Here is a 23,342-nt window from a genome sequence, read left to right on the forward strand (position 1 = left end):
TAACATGATGAGTTAAAATTTTCTTTATGCAGATGAAAAGATGATCATGAGGAGGTATGTTGCATTCGTCATATATTTCACTCTATTATTTGCACACTTTTCCGTTGGATCCTATTCAGGGAATTAGTTGGTTTTCATCTTAACTAAATTATTTCAAAGTGATCTTTGATTTCCCTTATACCCTCTTTTATCTTTTTTTGGTTCCAGTACTTCTTTACGTTTTCGTAGCTAAGATTTTTGGGAAAGTATAATTTTAAGCATGATCATTGCTCATTTTAAGCATGAGCAATGACGCATAACACTCTTCTAAACAATGATACGTAAGACTCTTTCAAACAATGATACATAAGACTCCTCTAAACAATGCAAGTGAGAAGTTTCGTTTGTTAGATTTCCATAAGTATTTATACTTTTCATAGTTTTCGATCGATATAACATTTTATTATTTATTTCATCAGTTAATAAATAGAAAAGGTATATACAGAGAGATCGTATAATTCAAATCTCTAAAGATTTTACCGCTTGTGTCTTAATTTTTTGTAGTCATTCTGGAATATTTCTAAAAGTAATTAGAAATTCCCAGGGTGTATATGTTTCTAGTATCCCGAAAAGGAAGATTCCATGCAAGAACGAACAATGTTAAGGCAGGATGTCAAACTTATCCAAGTTTACCCCATCACAAATATATAATAATTTCTTTTTTTTATTTTTCCTCTTGTGTTATAATATTTGTCTCTGTCTGCAGTATTATTTAAGACTCAGTAGTCATGAGTTAAAATCAAATGACATTTCGTGATTTCAGTTTTAATTAGTAGGAGAACATCGGTGGAAAGTTCAAACAATGCAAGTGTTTAAATAGAATTAAGTTTCCTATACTCTGAAATTGAATTGAACGTACAGTCTTATAGCACGAAAACAGTAAGTGCAAGTTTCAAATAAAAGTACGTTATCAAAGTAAGGAAACAAAACATTGAATGTTTTAGGAAATACTGTGCAAAAATTGCGTACTCCCAGTTTTTTAAACATTTCTGTTCCATTTTTATCAAGTTATTATATAGTTACCATGTTAGTGAAGTTATTATATCTGTCAAGTTATTACATCAAGAGTTATCAATTTGACTCCAATTTGAACCATTCACATCATTATTATCTTCAAAACATGGAACATTTTTATTATTTACTTCTTCATTGTATATCTCTTCGTCTATAAAAAGTGAACTTTCGTAATTTGACTGCATATTATCCACACTTATCAAACACCTCAGCTACAATTTATAATAATAATAATATCAGTTAAACTTTTGTAATCTTTATTAATTAAAATTGGAGGGTATAAACGCTTTAAAAAATTTAGAGCTCCAAATCAACTGAAGCGCAGCCACGCCCCAAGCAACAGAAGACTCTAGCAAACGAAAATGACTGAGCAGTCAAACGCACCGAAACTTCCAATCAACAGAAGATTCAAACCCACCAAAATATTAGAAATTTCAAATGCAAAAAAGAATTAATAAGATAAAACTAATAGATGATTGAATTGACATATCTCAAAACTAAAATGATGGTACAAATACGAGATGAGAAAGAGACTCTTAACATATAAAATCAGCAGGTGACTGAAACGTGTCAATTTAGTTGTAAACGCACCCAAACGCGAAAGTAAAAGATGCTTGAACGAAGTAATGGAAGTAAGCAATAGATGCGATGAAGTCTTTTTCATCTACTCTGTGACTCGTAAATATAACTATCAAATTTTGTAACTTAACCCGAGTTTGATGATATGACGCCGAATTCGGTAATATTCATTTACTGCCCCAACAAACATAGGTATAACATTTAGGCAGCGAAATTTCATCACCAGAATTTCATTGCATTTGAGAGACATACGAAGTATGTAAAGTAATAAGATTTATGTTTTACATATTTTTTAATTTTTTTTTTCAATTACAGTTCAAAACTGTCTCCTTCAAAATATATCCGTTGAAAAGTCACACAGCTTTCGAGACGTTTCTTCCCTTTCTTGTGAAAAGTATTTTACGCCAAAATCAAAGTTGTCGCCTTAATAGTCGGTTCCAATCTTTGAATGTTTTTATGCACCCCAAAATGACGTCTCTTGGGAAAAGTTTTCAATTACGGGAAGAGAAAAATTCCAAGGACTCATGCCAGATGGTTAGGGAGGTTGGGGAGCCAAAGGAATATGCTTACTGGTAAAAAACGCATTTATTGACATTGCTGTGCGTCAAGATGCATTATTGTGATGCAGGATCTAAATGTTCCTGATGTTTGGTCTTACATACATGGCAGTCTCTTAAGAATTCATTAGTTAAAGCGTTTACTGACTGTTTGACCTTCAGGTGCAAGTTCTTTGTGGCTGGTTCTTTGGCTATTGAAGCTGTAAATCCTTGACTTGTTCATTGTTTGCTTCTTTGGAGGATACAGTTCTTCATTCTATGATCTGGCGTTTGGTTTCTGACTCGTACTTAAACAACAAAACTCTCGTTACCAGTATTAACGTGTTCCAAGAAGATGGAGATCAGTTTAAATAAATTTCAAAAGGTTCAAAAGGTTAAAACATTTTCCCTTCCTAATGTCTTTTTGTTACATCGAAATGTTTGTTGAAATCATTTTGAAGTTAATTAAATCGTTTTGAAGTCAATTATTTCGTTCATCAACCACTGATCTGAATGCACAGGATTCCGTTATTCAGTTAATATTTTCATCGGATCTAGTAGTTGACAGTGACAGTAGATAGCATTTCACTGTTGTATTAATCTTGTTTGAACTTTCCTCCCTTTAAAAATTCTTGAACCCCCGAAAAACCTTGACTTTGACAAAATATTTTATATGACTGCTGAAGTTTTACAACAATTTGCGTTGCACTGAGCCCAAATTTGAACCAACACATGGTAACACAATATTCCTCAAATAAATGTCACTCATTTTTAGAACGTACTTCAAAAACTGAAATCCGAAAAAAGATGACTACTGACAACCACGTGAATCGACTGAATTTACACTTGTATAGGGCATATTCACTTACAGTTCCTCCATGCTTAGGACGTTCGAGGTCACCATGTCGAACGTTATATTACGAGTTTCATAACGCAATGAATTTCCTTCGTTTGCGTTAGAGCAAACCCATAAATTTACACTCTAAACCACGAAAATCAACTGGATTTTTGAATTTTATTGTTAACATAGTAATAGAGCTACGCTTATTGGTTAGTGATAACAGTTTGAATCCGGAGACAATACTACCACCATCTTCTAGTTTTCTAAACAGCATTCTACAATTTAGATGGAGGTAGTAATCACCAGGTCTCCCTACTACGCTTTCCGAACGTGCGTTGACCTTTACACAGTCCTGAAAATACTTCTTACATTAGAGTGGATTCAAAATCAGTAAGACATGTTTAGATTAATCTTGACATCCAAGTCTTAGAACAAGGAATCGAACCCCGGGCCATGAAGCGTGGGAAGATAATTCTACCCATTATACCGAACGAACTGCTGATTTAAGGATGACTGCAGAGTTGAAACAAACTTACGGAAAAATAGCGAATGAAAGAAATTTTTTAACCGGTCAGCACCTACTGATCTGAAAGGTAAATAATTGTAACACAATCATTTCACCATCAACACTGACCTTGGAAATCTAAGTCATTCAAAGTCCCGGTGTGCATTGATAGTTAAGAACTTGGTTCCCAGCAGATGACCGAAGTCAAGCTTCGCTGGTTGCGGTTAGCGTGCGGGTGGGTGACCACTTGGATCAGTGTGTAAAGTGGCCGAGGTGTGCGGTATTGATCTTCGCTAAATTGTTATACAGTGAGGTGCTCGACTTCACGTTGGCTACCGAAGTGGGGGTGTCATTCACACGGCATAGGATCAAAATTGTTAGGACATGTCTTCGGGCCATCCTCAGGCATGTTTACCAGACTGTCGCTAATAGCCCATTGTGTAGCTCTAGTGCGACGTAAATAAACTACAACAACTAAGTTATTCAAACTATAATAATATTTCAGCCTTTAATATTTAGCCAAAGATCTTTTCTTCCCTGAGACACATAGCAATGGAAGTGAAAATGGATAAAAAGTCCTCCACGACGGCTAATTTCTCCCAATGCTTGATCCAGGAGTTCTCACGTCTTCTGGAATCTTCTAGTTATTTTAAAAAAAAAAGAGAAATTACTAACAGGATTAACGTCCTTTTACTACCACTTTTAAATTAAGTCCGCTGAGCCATGTTAAATTCGTTCTTTACAGTAATGCGTCGATCTCAAAATGTGATAGATTTGCTCAGTTTCATTATAAAGTTTCATAGCCAGTTTCATTGTTAAAAGGAATCATTTTTCAAAGTGGTAAAAAAATGAAATAAAAATGTATTTAGTAAGATCAAAATGTGTTTATACTCAGAAAAACGTATTTACATAATAATGCAATATATACATTTGAATAATATTTACATATAAATTGAAAAATGAGTTTTTTTTTTAAATATTAAGATGGGGACATTATTTACACGGTGTTTAACGTATATTTCTGCTAATATTTCAGATCAAAAGTTCTTTGGTAAGTTCTCCATACACTGACATGAACTTGGCATCCAAAATCTTTCTTTGTGCGTCATCCCCATTGAATCAACTGAAAACATTTGAATTGATGAGTAAAATTGATGACAGCGATGGTTGCATTCCTCGTCTTTGCTGAAAATAAATTTAAAAACTCTTTACAAAATGCAAAATGCATTTAAAATAAAACACAAATGTAAAATTTATAAAAATTGATTCTGATGTACAGTAAAAGCTTAATAAAGCGAGTTTGCTATTACGACAATTTTCCAAGTGGTCATAAAAATGCTGACATAAAAAATACGCAATTTATATTGTTAGAACGAGTAAAATATCGCTAGACTTCCGCTATTGCGACAAGTTTGAGGGAGGGGGGATAAATATATTTTTTCTGCTGTTAATGTTAAGTACGGAATTCGGTATGAAAAAGGGAAATAAGTGTCAATAAAGAATAGTAAAAAACGGACATCATTTCCCTTTATTTCCTGCCTAGCCTACAATATCAATCCTTTATGTTTATAAAGCAAACATGTGTGAGCGATCACAGGCCATGATATCATTCTCTTTCTAAAAGAAAAACTCGGCTACTTTTGGAAAAATTTTTGCTAACTTCAAAAGAATACACTTCTTCCTTTTTCATACCTTTCATAATTACCTGATTATTTATGAGATCATCATCTAACTCTATTAAAGATGTCGAATTGTCTATTGTTCTTATTTGATGTTTTTCCGGTAGCTTACTTTCTGATGTTTTAGCATTAAATATTTGTATTTGATTGTAACAACATGTAACGACAATTTTATTTCTCTTAGTGGATTGTCATGCTAACAGACTTTTAATGCATCCATTAATTTTTCCCAAAATTTGTTTTCAGGTTTAAAGCAATGTACAGTACCAATGAAATTTACATTGCAAGTGGGATAACTTTATTGTTTTATATTTTCTGAATAATCATTTACCTGTTTCATTTAATTTTAGAAAAGCGATTGAATAAAGTAGATACTTTATTCATTTAGCTACCCATCTATTCAGCTATCCTGTTAGCTACCCATCTATTCAGCTATCCTGTTAGCTACCCATTTGGTTTCTAAAAATAACAACTATACATCCAACTGTCCTCTAAAGCAGAACCGCTGTTGCCAAATAATGTTCCTCAAAACCCTAGAGTTCCGTAGGCTTCGGAAGCTAGGTTTTATTTTTTAAACCAGTTAAGAGTTTTAAAATCCTGTAATTAAATTTACATCTTTTGTGCATTGAATGTTTTCGTATTTTAAGGAAATTATTTATTGAAATGCTTGAAAAAAAAGCCAAATTAAAAAAAAAAGAAATTCCAATAACAAATATTGAAGTATGATGGGAAATATATGCATTTATGAATAATTGCATTAGTATTCGCATCGAATAAAAATAACCAACTTCAAGTATGTTTGGCTGATCATTATTTTCAACATTTATTTCGTATTCATTTATTTTCGCCCTTATTTATTTCGACTTCTTTAATTTCGTCTTTATTATACTATTTTTTTTGTTTTTATTTCAACGAAAACCATATTTCAGTTCATTTCATTTCTAGTTTTCATCAAATTGAGAACCAGATAAGAAGGCCCTTCCAGACCCAAGAACTCAACTGTCTGACATATATACAATTTTAAGACGATTAGTATAAACGATATGATGTAAAAATTTTATTCTTCACCCCCTCTAAATGTGTTCAAAATAAATAATAAAATTTCAATCATTCAATAATTTCCAATCGATTAATAGCTTTTCGTTGATTTCCAATGAAATTAATTCATTAACTCTAGAGGATATAGCCATAAGAAGGTTGATCATTTAGGGTATCATGGGCAAACAAATTGGGAACCGCTGTTCTAAAGTATTTAAAGCAAATCTTGTATAATAAGATGTGTTTGTTATTATTAAAACTTACGAGAAATAGTTTCTTGTCACGACAATAATTCAGTATCGTTCGTTCGTTCGTTGTAGTGGAACTGGGCGTCTGAGGCCTTACGGCCCTTTTCCCATTCATCTTGAAGTTTAACTTAGAAACATACATGACAAAATTAAAGTTTGGGGAGCAAATGGAGTTCTTGAGAAAAGAAAAATGGCACTTTGCCATTATTAGGCAATGACAAAATTACAAGTAATAAAAATGTACATGTAAAAGGTAAAATTAAAGTTCAATGGGAAAATAAACACTAATGAATATTTACAGTTTGGAAATACGTATAAAAGGGGGGCGAGTGAAAGGATTGTGAGGATGTGTGTATATGTGTGGTAAATGTGGCTCTGTTAAGTAGAGACCCGACCGTCAGTGAGTGTTTGTGTTGTTAAATGTTAGTATGATAGCAGAAGTGTAGAAGTGTGCAATGGGCCGAATTTTTGCATCCTTTTTGAGATTTATGCAGTCGAAAATATCATAAAAATTTGCGGTATCGCAGGTGGCGGCTTTAATAAAGAAGTTTCTATTTAATTTGTTGAAATGATGGTCAAAGCGGTCAATGTTAAGATCTCTATGGATGGCGTTGTTGCGGATAAACCATCTGGCTCCCGTGAGTTTTCTAAAGATGTTGTTTTGGAGTACGATAAGTTTGTTGAGTCTTTTTCGGAGGCGTTACACCAGGCAGGTGAGGCGTACGTCATGATAGGACGTAGGTATACAGGAGTTTTTTCAGTTTTAAACTAAGGTGTCGGTTATGAAAAAGTGTTTCAAGTTTGTTGGTTGCTGCATATACTTTATTTTTAATGTTATTTACATGATCAGACCAGGTCAGTTTTTTATTAATGGTTAAGCCTAAATATATAGCTTTAACAACAATGGGTATAGTGTTGTTGAAGAGAACTAGTTGGTATTTATTAGAATAGGACTTTCTATTCTTTTGTATTATTAGAAGTTGCGATTTACTAGCATTTAGTTTGAACTTCCAATTTAGGCACCAGTCTTCAACATCATATAACTTGTTCTGTAGTTTTCGAAGTGCATTATCTGGTTTGAGAGATTTCTGCAAGATTCCAGTATCGTCAGCGTAAAACGCCGTAATACTGTTGTGGTCGTCGTGAAATATGGGGAAATCGTGGGTATAAATAATGAAAAGTATCGGTCCTAGAATGCTCCCTTGGGGAACACCCGCATTTATTTTTCTCCTGGAAGAAACAACACTATTTAGCTTAATATTAAAGGTACGGTTTGATAAGTAGTTATGTATTTAAATTAATTAGTTTGTGCACGATACCAGCATGCCAAACTCGATCGAATGCTTTGACGGCATGAGTTGTTTGGTGGTATCTAAGTTTTTTCTGAAACCGTACTGCTCATTAGACAGGCAACCTAGAAAAGGTTTTATTCTGTTATACAGTATACGTTCTAGAATTTTACCAAAAATACACAGTAGGCTGATTGGTCTAAAGCTCTCGGGTAAGCTTAGGTTTTTATTTGCTTTGGGAATCAGAATAATGGTTGCATTCTTCCAGTTTGTGGGGAAATAATTTAAATGCAGACAGGCATTGTAAATATCTGTTAAGGTGGAGATGTAAGTATTGGTAAAAGTTTAACTATTTTATTCTTAATATTGTCATCACCTGGTGCCTTCTTTGATTTTAGTTTCTTGATAATATTTTGTACTTCATAATTATTGGTGGGTTCAATAGGGGTGACTTGGGAATTAGAGACTAGGAAGTCCGAGACAGTGGTATTGACAATATTATGTGTGCCGATATCATAGTCATCATTAAGGGAGAATTGTTTAGCCATATGTGTGGCAAAAGCTTCTGCCTTGTCAGTGTTAGTACATGCAAAGCCATTATCTGTCTTAATTGGTTTGCTAATTACTTGGTCAGTTCTGAGGGCCTTTGCCATTTTCCAGATTGAATTGTTTTCAGTTGTTAGATTTTTGATCTTGTCATTCCACTGTAATTTTTTATACTTTCTAGTTTCTTTGTGAATGATTTTATTTAGTTCAAGCATTTCAGTTTTATAATTCGGATCGCAGGTTCGTTTGAATTTTTTCCTACACCAATTTCTGGTTTTTACTAGGTTTCTAATTTCCTGAGGAAGTTTAAGAAAATTAATTTTGTATTCTTTATCTATGGAAGCTTCCTCGTATGCGCCAGAGATGAAATTTTCAATACTATTGATTTGATTGTTGATGTCATTTGGGTTTTTTAAGTCTAGATTGGNCTTGTAATTTTGAACCAATCCAGAAGACAAGGAAACTCCTGGATCAGTACCCCCAGAGGTATTGATTTGTTATGGGAACATGGAGGACTTTGAGACTCGACAGATTTAACGTGCATCAGTCACCATTTACTACACGGGGAGTCTTCGGCCGGCGAGGATCGAACCCACGACCTCTTGGACTTGGGCCCAGCGCACTACCGACCAGGCTATCCCGGCCAATAACAAATATTGAAGTATGATGGGAAATATATGCATTTATGAATAATTGCATTAGTATTCGCATTGAATAAAAATAACCAACTTCAAGTATGTTTCGCTGATAATTATTTTCAACATTTATTTCGTATTCATTTATTTTCGTCTTCATTTCGACTCATTTTATTTCCTCTTCATTATAATATTTTTTTTTGTTTTTATCTCAACGAAAACCATATTTCAGTTCCTTTAATTTTTAGTTTTTATCAAATTGAGAACCAGATAGGAAGGCGCTTCCAGACCCAAGAACTCAACCGTCTGACATATATTCAATTTTAAGACGATTGGTATAAGTGATATGACGCAAAAATTATATTTCACTCCTTCACCCCCTCTAAATGTGTTCAAAATAAATAATAAAATTTCAATCATTCAATATTTTCCAATCGATTAATAGCTTTTCGTTGATTTATAATTTTCAGAATTTCTAATGAAATTAATTCATTAAGTCTAGAGGATATAGCCATAAGAAGGTTGATCATTTAGAGTATCATAGCCAAACAAATTGGGAACCGCTGTTCAAAAGTATTTAAAGAAAATCTTGTATAATAAGATGTGTTTGCTATTATTAAAACTTATAAGAAATAGTTTCTTGTCACGACAATAATTCAGCAATCGAAATACTTGTATACAAATTTGACTTCTTATTTAAATTTAAGTGCTTGTTAAATCAGAAAACTTTTTATTAATTTTGATATATTCTCCTAGTTTGATTTTTTTAAGTATAACTTGGAGCCCTATCAAAATATAGATTTAAATATTATTAAAATATTTAGATTGACGTGAATGCTTTTGAGATTAAAGAAGAAGAAGAAGCAAATTTGAAATTTGATTACTCAGAAATTATTCAACTGATTTCGGTCGAATTTTGTACTTCGCCATACAAAGTTAAATTTTTTTACAATGATGCGAAAATTTGTATACCTTAAAATTCGAAATTATTTAGAATATTATTAAAAAAATATAAAAAATGAGCATTAAAATTATTCAATAATTCCAAGCTGTGATTAATCCGTACTTTCGAATTTTTTATAATTAGCGGTGAACAAAATAGATGCATATAAAATTTACTTAAACCAAGAATCATATGATGAAACATAACTTTAGCTACCACAAAATTTTTTTTTCTCGCAGAGCTAAGCAAGTTGAGCGCTCCGAATTTAGAGAGGTACAAGATATTTAAAGAGGTCTTACAGAGGTAAGGATGTACCTTTGAACAGCATCCCTGGGTAATGCTATAACCAGGGATGCTACAGGCGCCCAGAAAAGTAAGAAGTGGTAAGAACTTATTTCATTTTTTATTTATTTAATTTATATAATTGAACTGGATCGGAACTGCTACCATATTCTAGATAATATTCTCAAATATTCTAGATAATGAAAGGTTGATGAACGTTCATGAGAAATCGAATTTTAAAAATACAACTTTTTTAAAATTTGATTTCTCAGGTACTATTCGACCGATTTCGCTCAAATTTTGTATTTTGCCTAGGTAAAATTACATTCTTTAAAAATGATGTAGAAAATCTTACAATTTAATTTTTTGTGACTATTGTTAAATAAAATGATAATTGCATATAATTATCTTTGAATTCTATGCAATCATCTTTGAATTTGTCTAGATTTTGCATAGAATTATTTTTGGATAAACATATTTTTTAATAGTGAGCAAATATTTTTTAATTCGCTTAAAAAGTTTTCGAGATATGGCGAAATACACACAAAATAAAATTTACGTTATGGGACCTAAATTTAAGACTACTTCCCTGACCAAACTATTACGACCATTTTTCTCCTGTTTTCGTAGTTTTCTTCTCCATGTAACGCAAATGCGGGTTAGTTCCATCAAAAAGTCCTCCACGAAGTCAAATTTTTCCCAATACTTGATCCAGGAGTTCCCTTGTCTTCTGGATTGGATTCAAAATTACAAGGCTACGGCGTTGAACATTAGTGATCGTAAACCCAAAAATGGGTCGGCTGTTCAACGACGGTTATAAAATATGAAAATGCTAACCCTTATATTTTGGATGGCAGAAAGACGAATCGGTCGAGAAAAAGGTATGTTTATTCAGAGGAAGTACGTTTTTTCGGAACCTAAAATATCGTCTGCACTAATTGATTAGCCTATTTGGGGTCACCTTCTTGAACCATTAAGACTTAAAATTAGATCAAAAGTTATTCAGGGTGACCTTTGTTTGCGCACTGTACACATATTTCAAAATGCTTTTCCAACTGATTGACACCAAAATGGAATTTTTGGTCAAATTTTCGTTGCCATACTCCCTTAACTGGTTAACGCCCATCGTCATATATTTTACACAGTTCCTTTTTTCAAAGACATTGATTGTGGGGGGAAACTTTTTTCAGTATTTTCATTTATCTGGGTGAATTAAAGGATTCTCAGATACCATGATGATTTCTGATTGAATCTAGAATTATAAGGAGCAAGTACTTTTTGATCTAACAAAAACTTTTTGAATGCTCGGATAGTAGAAAAACCAATTAATTTTGATAATATATTATGCCACTTTTTCCATAAAATCACTTTTTGTATCATTTCAATATGTTAATTCGGGACAAAACGGGTTAAATACAAACCTTACTTACTTGCATAAATGGATATGTATTCTTTGCCTCATTTCAGAACTTTCGTCTTGCACAATGTATTTCCATTCTCCCATTTTGTTAACGGCGAGTTTTGGTTCCACTGTCTTCTTATATCCCTGACATTTTTGAATACTGTTCCGCCTCTCTGAGTTTGCACTTGTTGACCTAGTTTTTCTTTGATCTTTTGCGTTTTTATAGGTTAGAAAGATGTCGTCGTTGAGCATATATTCTGGTGGTTCCTCCAGACCTTCCCTTTCATCTGTAAATAGTTCATCAATTGGAAACAATTTCTGATCCAGAAGATCTGTAATAAGTTTTCTGAAAGATTAAAGATTATTTATTTTAATAAGTTATCTGAAAGTTGTCATTATTTGCACTTTTTACAAAAAGTATTTTCAGGGTCTTCGAAAATTTTTTTTTACGTAAAATATTTTTAGGGTCTTAGAGAAGTTCTTTTTTGCGAAAAATATTTTAAAGGTCATTGAAAAATTCTTTTTGAGAAAGATAGCTTCAGTATCTTTGAAAAGTTGTTTTTACGGAAAATATTTTCAGGGTCTTAGAAACGGTTTTTTACGCAAAATATTTTCATGGTCATGGTACTTTTTGCAGAAAATATTTTGCAGAAATCATAATTTCTAATAGTTTTAAAGTGCAAAACATTTTTCTATTTCCAATTATTTTCCAAAAAATAATATGTTTTAGTGAAAAGTACTAGTTAACATTTAATACTATTTTAGCATTCAATGCTAAAATGATATGTTGATATATGTTGAAAAAAAATTTTTGGCATTTTTTCAAGACCTTGATTTACCTAATTTGGTAGATATTTCAAATTTGAAATTAGTTTTGTTCGGAAAGCTACAGATTTTTTACAAAAGGATATTTTTAGTTTAGTTTATTTATTGTCCGAGTGTATTAATTTTTAAAGTACTTACATACATACACACTTGCCTGTTCTTTCGGAAATAAAACTTAAGACAAAAAATGTATAACCTTAACGTCTTTTTAGTATCACTCTCTACTTATCAGAAAAATGGGGACAGAGCATTATTTATTGTTTTAAGCTAACTGAAATACATAGCTTTCAATATTTGCGCTTTTTCTGAAAATATTTTCAAGGTCTTAGAAGAGGTTTTTTACAGAAAATATTTTCAAGGTCTTAGAAGAGGTTTTTTACAAAAAATATTATCATAGTCTTAAAAAAGTACTTTTTGCGGAAAATATTTGGATAAAATTGATGTGATGATGATATTTTTAGTTTAGTTTATTTACTGTTTGAATGTATAAGTTTATAAAGAACTTATATAATTACACACTTGTCTGTAAAAAAACTAAAGAGAATAAACGCATGATCTTAACATATTCTTCCTGCCACTCCCTACTTAGCAGAGAAGTGGAGACACAGCATTCACCGAGGGAATTTTTAAATAAATTATTATTAAACTGCATAAAATTTAGTGCTTGTAGAGAGAAATGGGTTGCAGATTTGTAATCAACGATGAAGACGTATCTGTTAAAACGCTACAGAGAACAAAAAGAATTTTTCTCATGGAAAAATGTTTAGATTCATGCCTACAGTGACGCTTATCGTCACTTGATTCACAATCACAATAAAACATTTCGCATATACAAACGATTGATTAGATTGGAAATACACTTTAGGAGCTTCCATTAGTACACAGAACTTTCACAAAAATAAAAAAAAACGCTCTTGAGTAAAGTATTAAGAAATACGTTTCGATAATGTTAATCACGAGTTTATAGTCCAAGTTTGATCTACTATGTGACCTTTCTAAAATTTAGCTATAGATAGTTAAAACAAAAAAGGTATAATATATAAGATCCGAATAAGAGAGGCAGTAATGTGTGCTGTCCAGAGAGGCTATGAAGCGTTGCATGGGTAAGTACTCTCCATACCAATTAGTTCCCTTCTTTATATATTAATTAGTTAAAGAATTTTATGTAACTAATACAAGACTTGTGATTAATTTATTATAGTGGAATATGCCTAATTATTTATTGTTTGCTCCATCGTAACAATATGGTACAGCAACGTAATACTACCCTTTGCTAGCAAATAAAAATTTTTAAAGATGATTTTAATTTGCCATTTTATTTCTTCTCAAAAATAAACATATTTTTTTATCAATACAAATGTAAAAAAATAATAATAATAGTTCATCAAATACCCTACATAAAGGAGGTGTATTTGTCAACCTCCATTACAAAAACTGACACTTTTATCACACGAATTTTAATACAATTCTTTAAACTTTTCAAGCAATCAATCTATTATATTTGTCACAAAACAATATTTTTACAATAAAAATCCAAATTATTTCATTAACCCATTGGCTTATCAGCTGCATGGAGGCCAACTACTACGCGCTTTTTACAAAATATATTATTGAGTGGTAGACAATTAATAATTTCGGAATTTTTGAAAAAGTTGCCAACATTTTAGAAGCCTCACCACGACAGGCTTGGAACGAAATGGATTTTCATTTAAGCTTTCGAATCATTTACAAGCAGCGACGTGAAAAGTAACTTTAAATAAATTTTTTAAAAGAACGAATAATATATTAAAGCATAAACTTAGCTACTACTAGAACAAAATATTTTCCATAAAGCTTAGAAAGCAATCAGATCTGCAGCTGGCCGTTTAAACCAAAAATGTTCAATATTCAAATACCCATAGTCTAAAAAACAAACTACTTCGGCCTCATAATAAATAGCAAACTCATCTGGAATAACCATATCAAGGATATAAAAAATAAAGCAAAATGCAGCAACAATAGTTATACAACCGCCGATCGGCCTGTGTAGGGGGCAGGGAACTGTCCTTGCATCAGAAAGGTTCTGGGTTCGAATCCCGGGCAAGGTATGGATGTTTCTTTCTCTCTATCTGTGTTCTATGTCCTTTCTCCTTTGTGTGTGAATGTGACCCGCCCAATAAACGGGTTGTGGTAATGTGACGTGGGCGACGCTGCTCCAACGCCGTGACCCCGCCACAGGTGCCCACTGGGTAACGAAAAGAGAGTTAGCAGTTCTGGCACTTTCTGTGGCCAATGGGCAATAGTTCGAAGTGTCCGCCATTAAAAAAAAATAGTTATACAACCACTCATCTACAACCAGAATATGTCATTAAAACTAAGAAAACTGCTCTATACATTGATGATCAGACCAATTCTCACATATGCCTCACCTGCCTGGACAACCATACCGGAATACCTCATGCAAAAACTCAATCAACGCAAATACAAAATACTAAGGAAAATCACCTGTGCCAGACAGTTCATCAGAAATGAAAATATTCACAAAAACCTCAAAATTCCGATCCCATCACAATATATTCATAAATTAAATGCAGATTTCTTCGACAAAGCCGAAAAATGTAATGCAGCTAATTTTTACCAGATATTTAACTTTGAAAACTACAAAAAAGATACGAAATACTGACCAATAGCCGCTCACTCTACATCCAACGCCTCATATCACAATCATCAAAATAAATAAATAAAAAAAATTCTTAATCACAGATCCACCTATAACATCAGCTTCAACAACTAAAATATTGAAAGGTCCATCAATTATTCCCCACGCTAACCGTCAACCAAAACTAAAGTCACACATAGTTTAGAGCAAGCTGCTTCGTTTTATTTTCATTACTACTATTTATTCAAGCAAATTGCTTGAATCCCCCTGATAGCTACCTCATAGACTGTTAACCACAATGAACTGATACTATGACAAATACTACATGTTGAATGGGATAGTGGTCGCTTAGCGTCCCAGGCACCCAGCCTTGCACCCAGTCAAGTCAATTCAAGCAGCTGGCTGCAGCTCCAAAAATGCTATGAACCTCTAAAAATGTATAAGTATTTGCTTCGAAACATTCAAAAAATTTCAACAACCACTTTTCTTTAGCCAAGAGAGAAATAAAGTATGCCTCTTCTCTGAATTACTTTGATTGAGGTTGCAATTACTAATATGGATTGAACTGCAAAACCGAAATTTGCTATCCAGTACATCTTACTAAGTCAACCAGCAATTGCTTATGAATTATAAAAATTGTTTGTACGATTTCATGTATGTTTTAAATATTTAAGTTACTATTATATTTAGCTCTTAATTATATTTTATAAATGTAATAATTCACGGTTTCCAATTGCTTATTAATTACACAATTATTCCTTCAATTTCAAAGATATTTAAGTTATTATAATTTTCAATTTTTTTTAAAACCAAAATGCTTAGTATTACTATAACTAATTGATTATTATTTTATTTACATAAACCTAAAACATATTTTATTCAACTTTATAGATATTTAAACTTTTAAAGACGTTTTTAAAGAACAATTAATTTTAGTATTGAGTTACTGTTACAGTTTTCAATACTCTAATAATTGCAAGAAATTTTTCATACTTTTGTTACAATTTTAATGATCTTTTAATGTCTGGAATATTTAGAATTCTTCTTAATAAAAATTCATTACGCTTTAATTAATTAATTATTTACAAGAACATGAAGCATGTTTCATAAAAATTTCCAGACAGTTAAACTACTATAGCGTTTGTCCCTAAATATTTGATTTCAGTAAAGTGTTTCCGCTGTAGTTTAATACTTCAATTGCTAGAAATTTTTCGTACTTTTTTTTACAATTCTAAAGATTTTGTAAAGTCGATATTTCTCAGAATTCTTTTTAATAAAAATGCATAACACTATAATTAATTATTTAATTTATTTAATAGAACCTAAAGTATGTTTTCATCACTTTTTCAGGTATTTAAATTGCTACATATATTTGACATAAAATAATTTATAAAGCAAAAATTAGTTTTACTATAAATAATAACTTACAGCGAATTAAGTTTATTTATTTATTTATTTATTTATAATTTCTTCTTAAAAAACCCTCTTAATTTAGAAACAAAAGCTAATAAATTCGTCTCAAAATGACATTTTCTCATTTTAACTTCTTGCCCTTAAATTGGACATTGTTTGATTATCATTTCATTAAAACAATATTCATAAAAACATATATTCGATATCACACAGTCGAAGTAACGCTAAAAAAAGAAAAAAAATCGAGATAGCGAATTTTTGATATAGCAAGTTCAGAACTAAATATGTTCTAAAAAGAAGAAAAATATATTCTTAACTATATTACTCTTAAAAAGTAGAGTCATGAAACATAAGAATAACTACTAATAAATATGGATCTAATGATAGTTGACTATGTGTCGAAACACAACATTTATAATTTTATTTATAAAAGTAAGACAAAAATAATTATGAATTAAATAGAAAAGAATTGGCTTACAATGAACTTACATTGTGATTTTTCAGAAAAAATTCATTTTCTATTTCGAAAGAAATTTGACACAACATGGTTTTGAGAACAAACTCTTCGACATAGGAACATTAGCTGGATATATAATGGCAAGGGGAAAAATATATTTTTGACGCAAGAAGGCTTTCGAGATATCGAGAGCATGGTATGTTAATGGTATTAAAATATGGTATGTTAACAAGATTAATGACGAGAGTAAGAGAAAAGTAATTAAAATAAAATTAATTATTTTAAAAAATATTTAAAAAACTTTTTATTTATGTTAAAAAAAACAATAAAAAAACATATAAAATCCAAAAAACAAATATATTAATACAATNGCGCTTTTTATATATACAGAGTTATTCATAATTCCCTCCGGGGTATCGAAGCGTCATAGTAAAAAAAAAAGAAGACGAATATGAAAAAAAGAAACATATGAAATTATTCCAAAACTATTCAAGTTTTACTTACATACATTACAGGTGTTCCATGTGTGAACCCTTGGTCACACGGCATACATCAATGCAATAGTCCAGTTCCTGCCCGGAGGGAATTATGAATAACCCTGTATAGGAAATCTTCATAAATTTAAATAAGGAAATAAGGAAATCTTCATAAATTTAAATTTAAATTTATTTGAACTATATTTTTGCACCTTACGCTTGTAGAAGTAAAGTTTATTACTAACTGCTGTCGTACTATATTAAAATTATTAAAAAAAAAATATATATATATATATATACCTATATTCAAAGGCGTTTTAAGAACTGCCATTTAAAATTCCCCTCAAAATAACCGAAAGAATAATTAATGAAAATATCAACAAGAAAAAACAAATTATTATTTCACTCACGTTGGGTATTTGTCAACTTCCTCACAAAATGTGACAGTTTTATTTGCACATAGTGGCCTTGTCCCTGAAGCAGCGGGTGTGTATTGCGCATCAGGATATAAGGGTCTAGCCATACCAACACCACCCCACAAACAAGTCAATAAAATTTGAATCATTTTTAAACTTTTGATGACTATGAATTTGTAAACATAATCATCAGGGTCTTATATACGCGCAAACGATGTCATTGAGAAAGAGGGTGTGACGTCACGTAATAATGTTCGAAAAAAAAAAGTTAAGGTCGTCAGTTATGGGGTTATGGTCCTCCGTATCCGGGGTTTTCCCATGTTTTCGGGAATCTCCATCGCTCGATTATGTTTGTAACTTTCTTTTTTTTCTTATTATTATTCGTCTTATTTCTAGAGTTGGAATATATTCTTTTTCTACCGAAAGGCGTTGTTCCACAGAGAAAGTTGGAACGATAATTTGGGTTGTTATTTACTCTGGACTGGTTCCGGATAATGGGGTAGACGATTCAGCGCGCCCTATAAATGTTTCTTTAAAATTATATGGATTCTCTTTTGTCATTTTGAAAAGAGAATTTTTTCCAGTCATATTTTAGTTTTATTGCTTATTTTATTTATTCATTTTGTTTCTGGAAATTTCATGGGGCAATAACCGAAAACTCGCGCAATTAAAAGGAATGTTCTTTTTCTCGTGTAGAGCAAACTCAAAATGTTTTTGAAGTGCAATATTATTCTTGAACATTTTAAAAAAGGAATTTAGAATCTTCAACTACTACGGATTTCTGTTGTTTCAGAAAATACTTCTCTAAACCATTGACACATAATTTTATATTAAACACATTTTTCATACGTTTGTTTTCATTATTTTGTATTGATTTCGAAAAAAATAAGGGTAAAATATTATATTTACCATTTTAATAATTTATGGTTTTGTAATACAGCATGAAATAACGGTGTCGTTTTTGTAAAAGGTAAAATTTTAGAAACACGACTTACTTTCGAACAATAATTTTCTGATTTTCATTAATTTAGATATAAGAGAAACAATTATTCATCGTTGAAATTTATTTAATTTACAAAATTACTTATTTATGAATTTTCCAATATGAATGGAAAAAAATTTAAACTTTCTTTTTTTTGGATTTCATATTTTAGTACAAATACAATGCAGATAGTTTAAATTTTTTTTTTAATAACTATTGACTGTTTCTATTAATTAAAGTATTCCAAAATATAATTTTGCTTCTAGTTGGAGGGTCAAAAAATCTATATAAAAGGGTGTCTCATCCGCGTTAAAGGGCAAAAAGGTAGCAAATAAAATGTGCTAATTTTTAAATATCTTTGAAATCTAAGCCTACCATCTCTGCGCATCAATCAACATAATTAAAACGGATATAAAGCTGTTCAGTTAATTGAATGGTCATTCTTAAATTCGAATAAAAGTTTTATGAATATTCTACGTATTTTAAAAAAATTTGTTTTAATAAATTACAATTGGAAAAATAAATATTTCTCAATAGTTTCTAATAATGGAAGGTACACCAATAAATCTTTTACGAAATTTTTTACAGATGTTTGTTGTGAGATAAAAAAAATCATATTGTAAAACTTTTGTTCTAAGAATTGGATTTACGAGATCGAAAAAAACCAATCTTAATGTTTCAAACGGTTAATACTAACCGTGCTTATTAAATAGTGCTAACAATTAATGAAGTTATGCGGAATCAGACTCAAAAAAGTACCTCAACTGAATAAGCATTCATTTTTTTCGACGACTTCGGAAATTTAACCATTAAAGTAATATAGCAAAATAGCCAAAGTCAGAAAAATTTGTTTCCTTTAGTAGCGTGGTCGAAATTTTATGCCCTCTTAATGTTAATTTCTCTTACGCGTATTTCACCTTGATTGCATTAAAAATTTATATAAACTGTACAGAAAAGCTCAAATATGACTTGAAGAGCAAAATCAAATTTGTTTAAATGAAACTTTTTTTCAAATAAATGCTTGAGAATTATTATGAATATTTTTTGGCCATTATCAATGAAATGCTATTATAAAAATCAAAAATGAAACTCATGAATGTAGAAATTTAAATTAGAAAGAGATGTCTTACTGGACATATATTAAGAAAGGGCAGAAATGGAATTCCTGTTGTCTGGGTAACAGATGGAAAACGGTGGAGAGGATGCCCAAAACTAACAAGGCGCCAAATAATGGAAAAAGAGAGAGGCTAGATGGACTAGTTGGTAGGATGCTAGAGTGGCTGCAGTTCACCGGGAAGAATAGATGACAAGACATGTCCTTATGTGACATTCGGCGTGAAAAAATATGATGATGATATTTCATCATACATCTGAAACCAATGAAGATAATTAAAAATGCATTTTAACACATGGTTATAAAATGTTTCTATTTTTTATTTGATAATAATTCCATGGAAAAATAATATTATTTATAACTATTTATTATTACTGTTATTTAATTTAGGAATGATGTAAAATTTTTTAAATAGTAAAGCATACAAATTTTTGCATAAATTTAATCAACGTAATTTTAAATGATAAAAATTTCTCTGAAACTACTTGCACAGTAAAGAAAATTCTGGCCCCTACTTATGAAACTCGTTCTCTCAGAGCTGTTTTCGTGGTAATAACGCCCTTTATTTTTGTTATTTATAAATTAATTTAATTATTTTATTTAATATAGTCGAAAAATTGTAATTGTAAGTCTCACATAATTTGGCACTCTATATTATTAATTGATTTAATAAAAAACTAGAACTAAATTAATCGAATGTCTTCTAATTTACAAAATTTTTAAAGAGGCGTATTTTAAATTTTTTTATTATTACTGTATAATTTTAATTATTGTATAATTGCCCTTTAAATCGGACTGTCAGTCAGTCACGAAAATTCTATTTTTATAGGATTCTAAGGGATTCTATAGGATTTCTAACGTTACAAACTTTTTAAAGACCAAAGCAAAATATGTCAAAGCAATGGAGTGAGGAGCACTCAAAACATTTTTGAAACAAAATAGAACACTTTAAGTAATAAATATCACGTAAAATACAAAAAATAAAATGGAAAATAAAAATTAAAGGAAAAAACAGAACAAAGCAATAAAACGAAATCTATAAAGGCGCGTAGCGAATTAAAATAAACTTACATGTACGGTAAAAATTTCAAGAATGATTTAAAATATCTTCGTAATGCGATTGCCATATTATAAAATATGAAAACAGAAGCTCAAATTGAGGTAAAAGCGTAAATAGAGGGAAGACTGCAGTACTGAAGGCTTTTGATTGTTAGTTATCAAGGTAAAATGGATGTGTGCAAGGTAATAAATACAACTGTAACTGTAGGTAAACTGTAACTGTTAATAAAGGTAACTGTTAATTTAAAGAAGTTTATAATTAATAAGGTTGATATTTAATTATACAATTTTAATGATTTTTGAAAATTAACATTTATTTAACAATTGTATTTATTTATTATTTATTGTGCTATATATATAGCAGGACTGCAACTAACTTTGAAAGGAAACATGTAGAGTAATAATTTAGTACTTGCTGCTGATGGATTGATATATCCCTGCCTTCTATGAATCATTAACAACATACAGGATATACAGGAGTAAGCATAAAAATATGTTAACACTTCCCCTTACAAATGAGGCATGCGGTTTAAAATATCGGGTCATTATCGTTAAACGCACACCAGAATTGAGGTATTTCAATTCATCATTGCGTAGCTTCAAACATCAAATACAGTCTCGTAAATAATTCAAGGTAAACGACTAATTTAAAAAGCAAAACAGATTGACTCATAAATGTTTTCCTTTTTTAGTAACTTGTAAAGAAGGTATTTTGAAAATAGTAAGGAGAATTTTGATTAAAGAAAAAGAAAAACACATGGTTATGCGTCACGTGGTTGTAAATAACTTATTGACTACAGTAAAATTCGTAATTTTTTTAGGTAGTATTTCTCTAATCTTGTTTCTTTTACTACTTTTTCTAGTTTAGTGGTGGGAAAAGTTATCCAGAAATCAGTTGGTTTTCTAACTAAAATTGTACCAGGGCTGCCAACTTACTACGCTTCTTGTAAAAATTTATTTTAATGGTTGCTGTGTTTATGTTTTTATGTATTATTTTTTATTCGTTTAAACTTATTTTCCACACCACTGCGCCTAAAAATTTAAAAGTCCATATGCAACGCCGCTTTGTTCTAGTTCTCTCTTGGCTGAAATTTTTAAAATGTTGGCAGGCCTGCCAACTACTACGCTCTTTGTAAAATGTTTTACAGAGTGGTAGACCTTTCAAAACCAAAACTCTCAAGGTTTTTGGTAATTTTGCAAATATTTCTAAAGCCTCAAAACGAGTGATCTGGATTGGTTGGTTGATTGAGTGTAGTAGAGGATCTATGCCAGTGTTTCCCAACCTTTTTTGTACCANCATTTAAATGGCCCAGAGCAAAAGGTTTAAACTCATGTCGAGTCCATTTTTGAATTGCCCCCCGGTGGGGCGTGGGCCCCACGTTGGGAAACACTGATCTATGCTATCCGCTTTTATCTTCTGTGCTGTAAGAAGAAATTTGGATGAGTTGAGTTGTTGATGATGACGGATGGAAAAGTGAAAGTATTCATGAAGAAATCAAAACAAATTCAATGTGAAATTTGTAGTTTTCCTAGAGATTAAAATTATAAATATATTTTTTCCAAAACACTTTTGGAGAGGTTGAAATAATGAATTTAAAATCCAAAATGTGGTGGTACCAACACTTTTGGAGAGACACACGTTCATCAAAGAAAAATTTTAAAAAAAACAAACTCTTTTTCCTAGGCGATCAGAGAGGCTTAAACCAATTACGAGTGATAGTGGCCCACATATGAAAAGCAAAAAAAAAAGTAGTAGTTCATATTATTTTAAACCAAGTATCGTTCTATTACTTAACATTTTATTTTTTGAAAACCCCTATGCTTTGACTTTCGATCTGAATATTTATCTCATTGATTAACTGCGGCATATTAATTGATTTAGAATAAATTAATTAATTTAAATTAATGTATATAGAAATAACCGAAGAAAATATTTCTGATCTGTTTTGTTTCAATAAAAAATAATTAAATAAATTAATGCATATCAAAACAATTGAAATTAATATATTTCAGTATAATCACAAAATAGTATTAAACATTCATCTTTTTTAAACAAAATTAATTAATGAAAATAAATGCTAATCAAAGTATTTGAACAAGTAATAGTGACACACTTTTTTAGCTTTAAATCGACATTGTAAAATTAAAAATGAAATAATGCACAAAATTTGCTGTGACTTTAATAATAAAATTGATAATTCTTTAGGAAATCGATTGAAGCTTTGACATATAAATAAAAATTTATAGTTATCGTAAACATTTTAAAATTTTTATGAATATATATTATAAAAGAGAGTGGTAGACAAAATGATAAACAAATTCTGGTAGAATGGTAGAAATCACATAAATCTCGGTGCACTGCCGCGAAGAGGCATTAACCGATTCA

General features: G+C 30.8%; 2 protein-coding genes across 2 annotated transcripts in view; one reads left to right on the forward strand and one right to left on the reverse strand.

Annotated features, from left to right (window-relative positions):
• Window positions 1–4,378: 4,378 nt before the first annotated feature.
• On the reverse strand, window positions 4,379–17,988 carry LOC107452847 (neurotrophin 1-like). The gene is made up of 3 exons (XM_016069469.3): window positions 17,796–17,988; window positions 11,605–11,922; window positions 4,379–4,699 (listed from the first exon to the last, which is right to left on the reverse strand). Exons 1-3 carry the CDS (start codon window positions 17,948–17,950, stop codon window positions 4,552–4,554), a joined length of 621 nt encoding a protein of 206 aa, XP_015924955.2. The 5' UTR covers window positions 17,951–17,988; the 3' UTR covers window positions 4,379–4,551.
• LOC107448414 (uncharacterized) overlaps window positions 13,364–23,342 on the forward strand; it is a 34,611-nt gene continuing 24,632 nt past the window's right edge. Inside the window, exon 1 of the mRNA XM_071185101.1 lies at window positions 13,364–13,504. The gene's annotated coding sequence lies outside the window, so the exon portion shown is untranslated. The remainder of the gene's footprint in view (window positions 13,505–23,342) is intronic.

The sequence above is a fragment of the Parasteatoda tepidariorum genome, chromosome 9 (assembly GCF_043381705.1).
Source record: "Parasteatoda tepidariorum isolate YZ-2023 chromosome 9, CAS_Ptep_4.0, whole genome shotgun sequence".
NCBI lineage: Eukaryota > Metazoa > Arthropoda > Arachnida > Araneae > Theridiidae > Parasteatoda > Parasteatoda tepidariorum.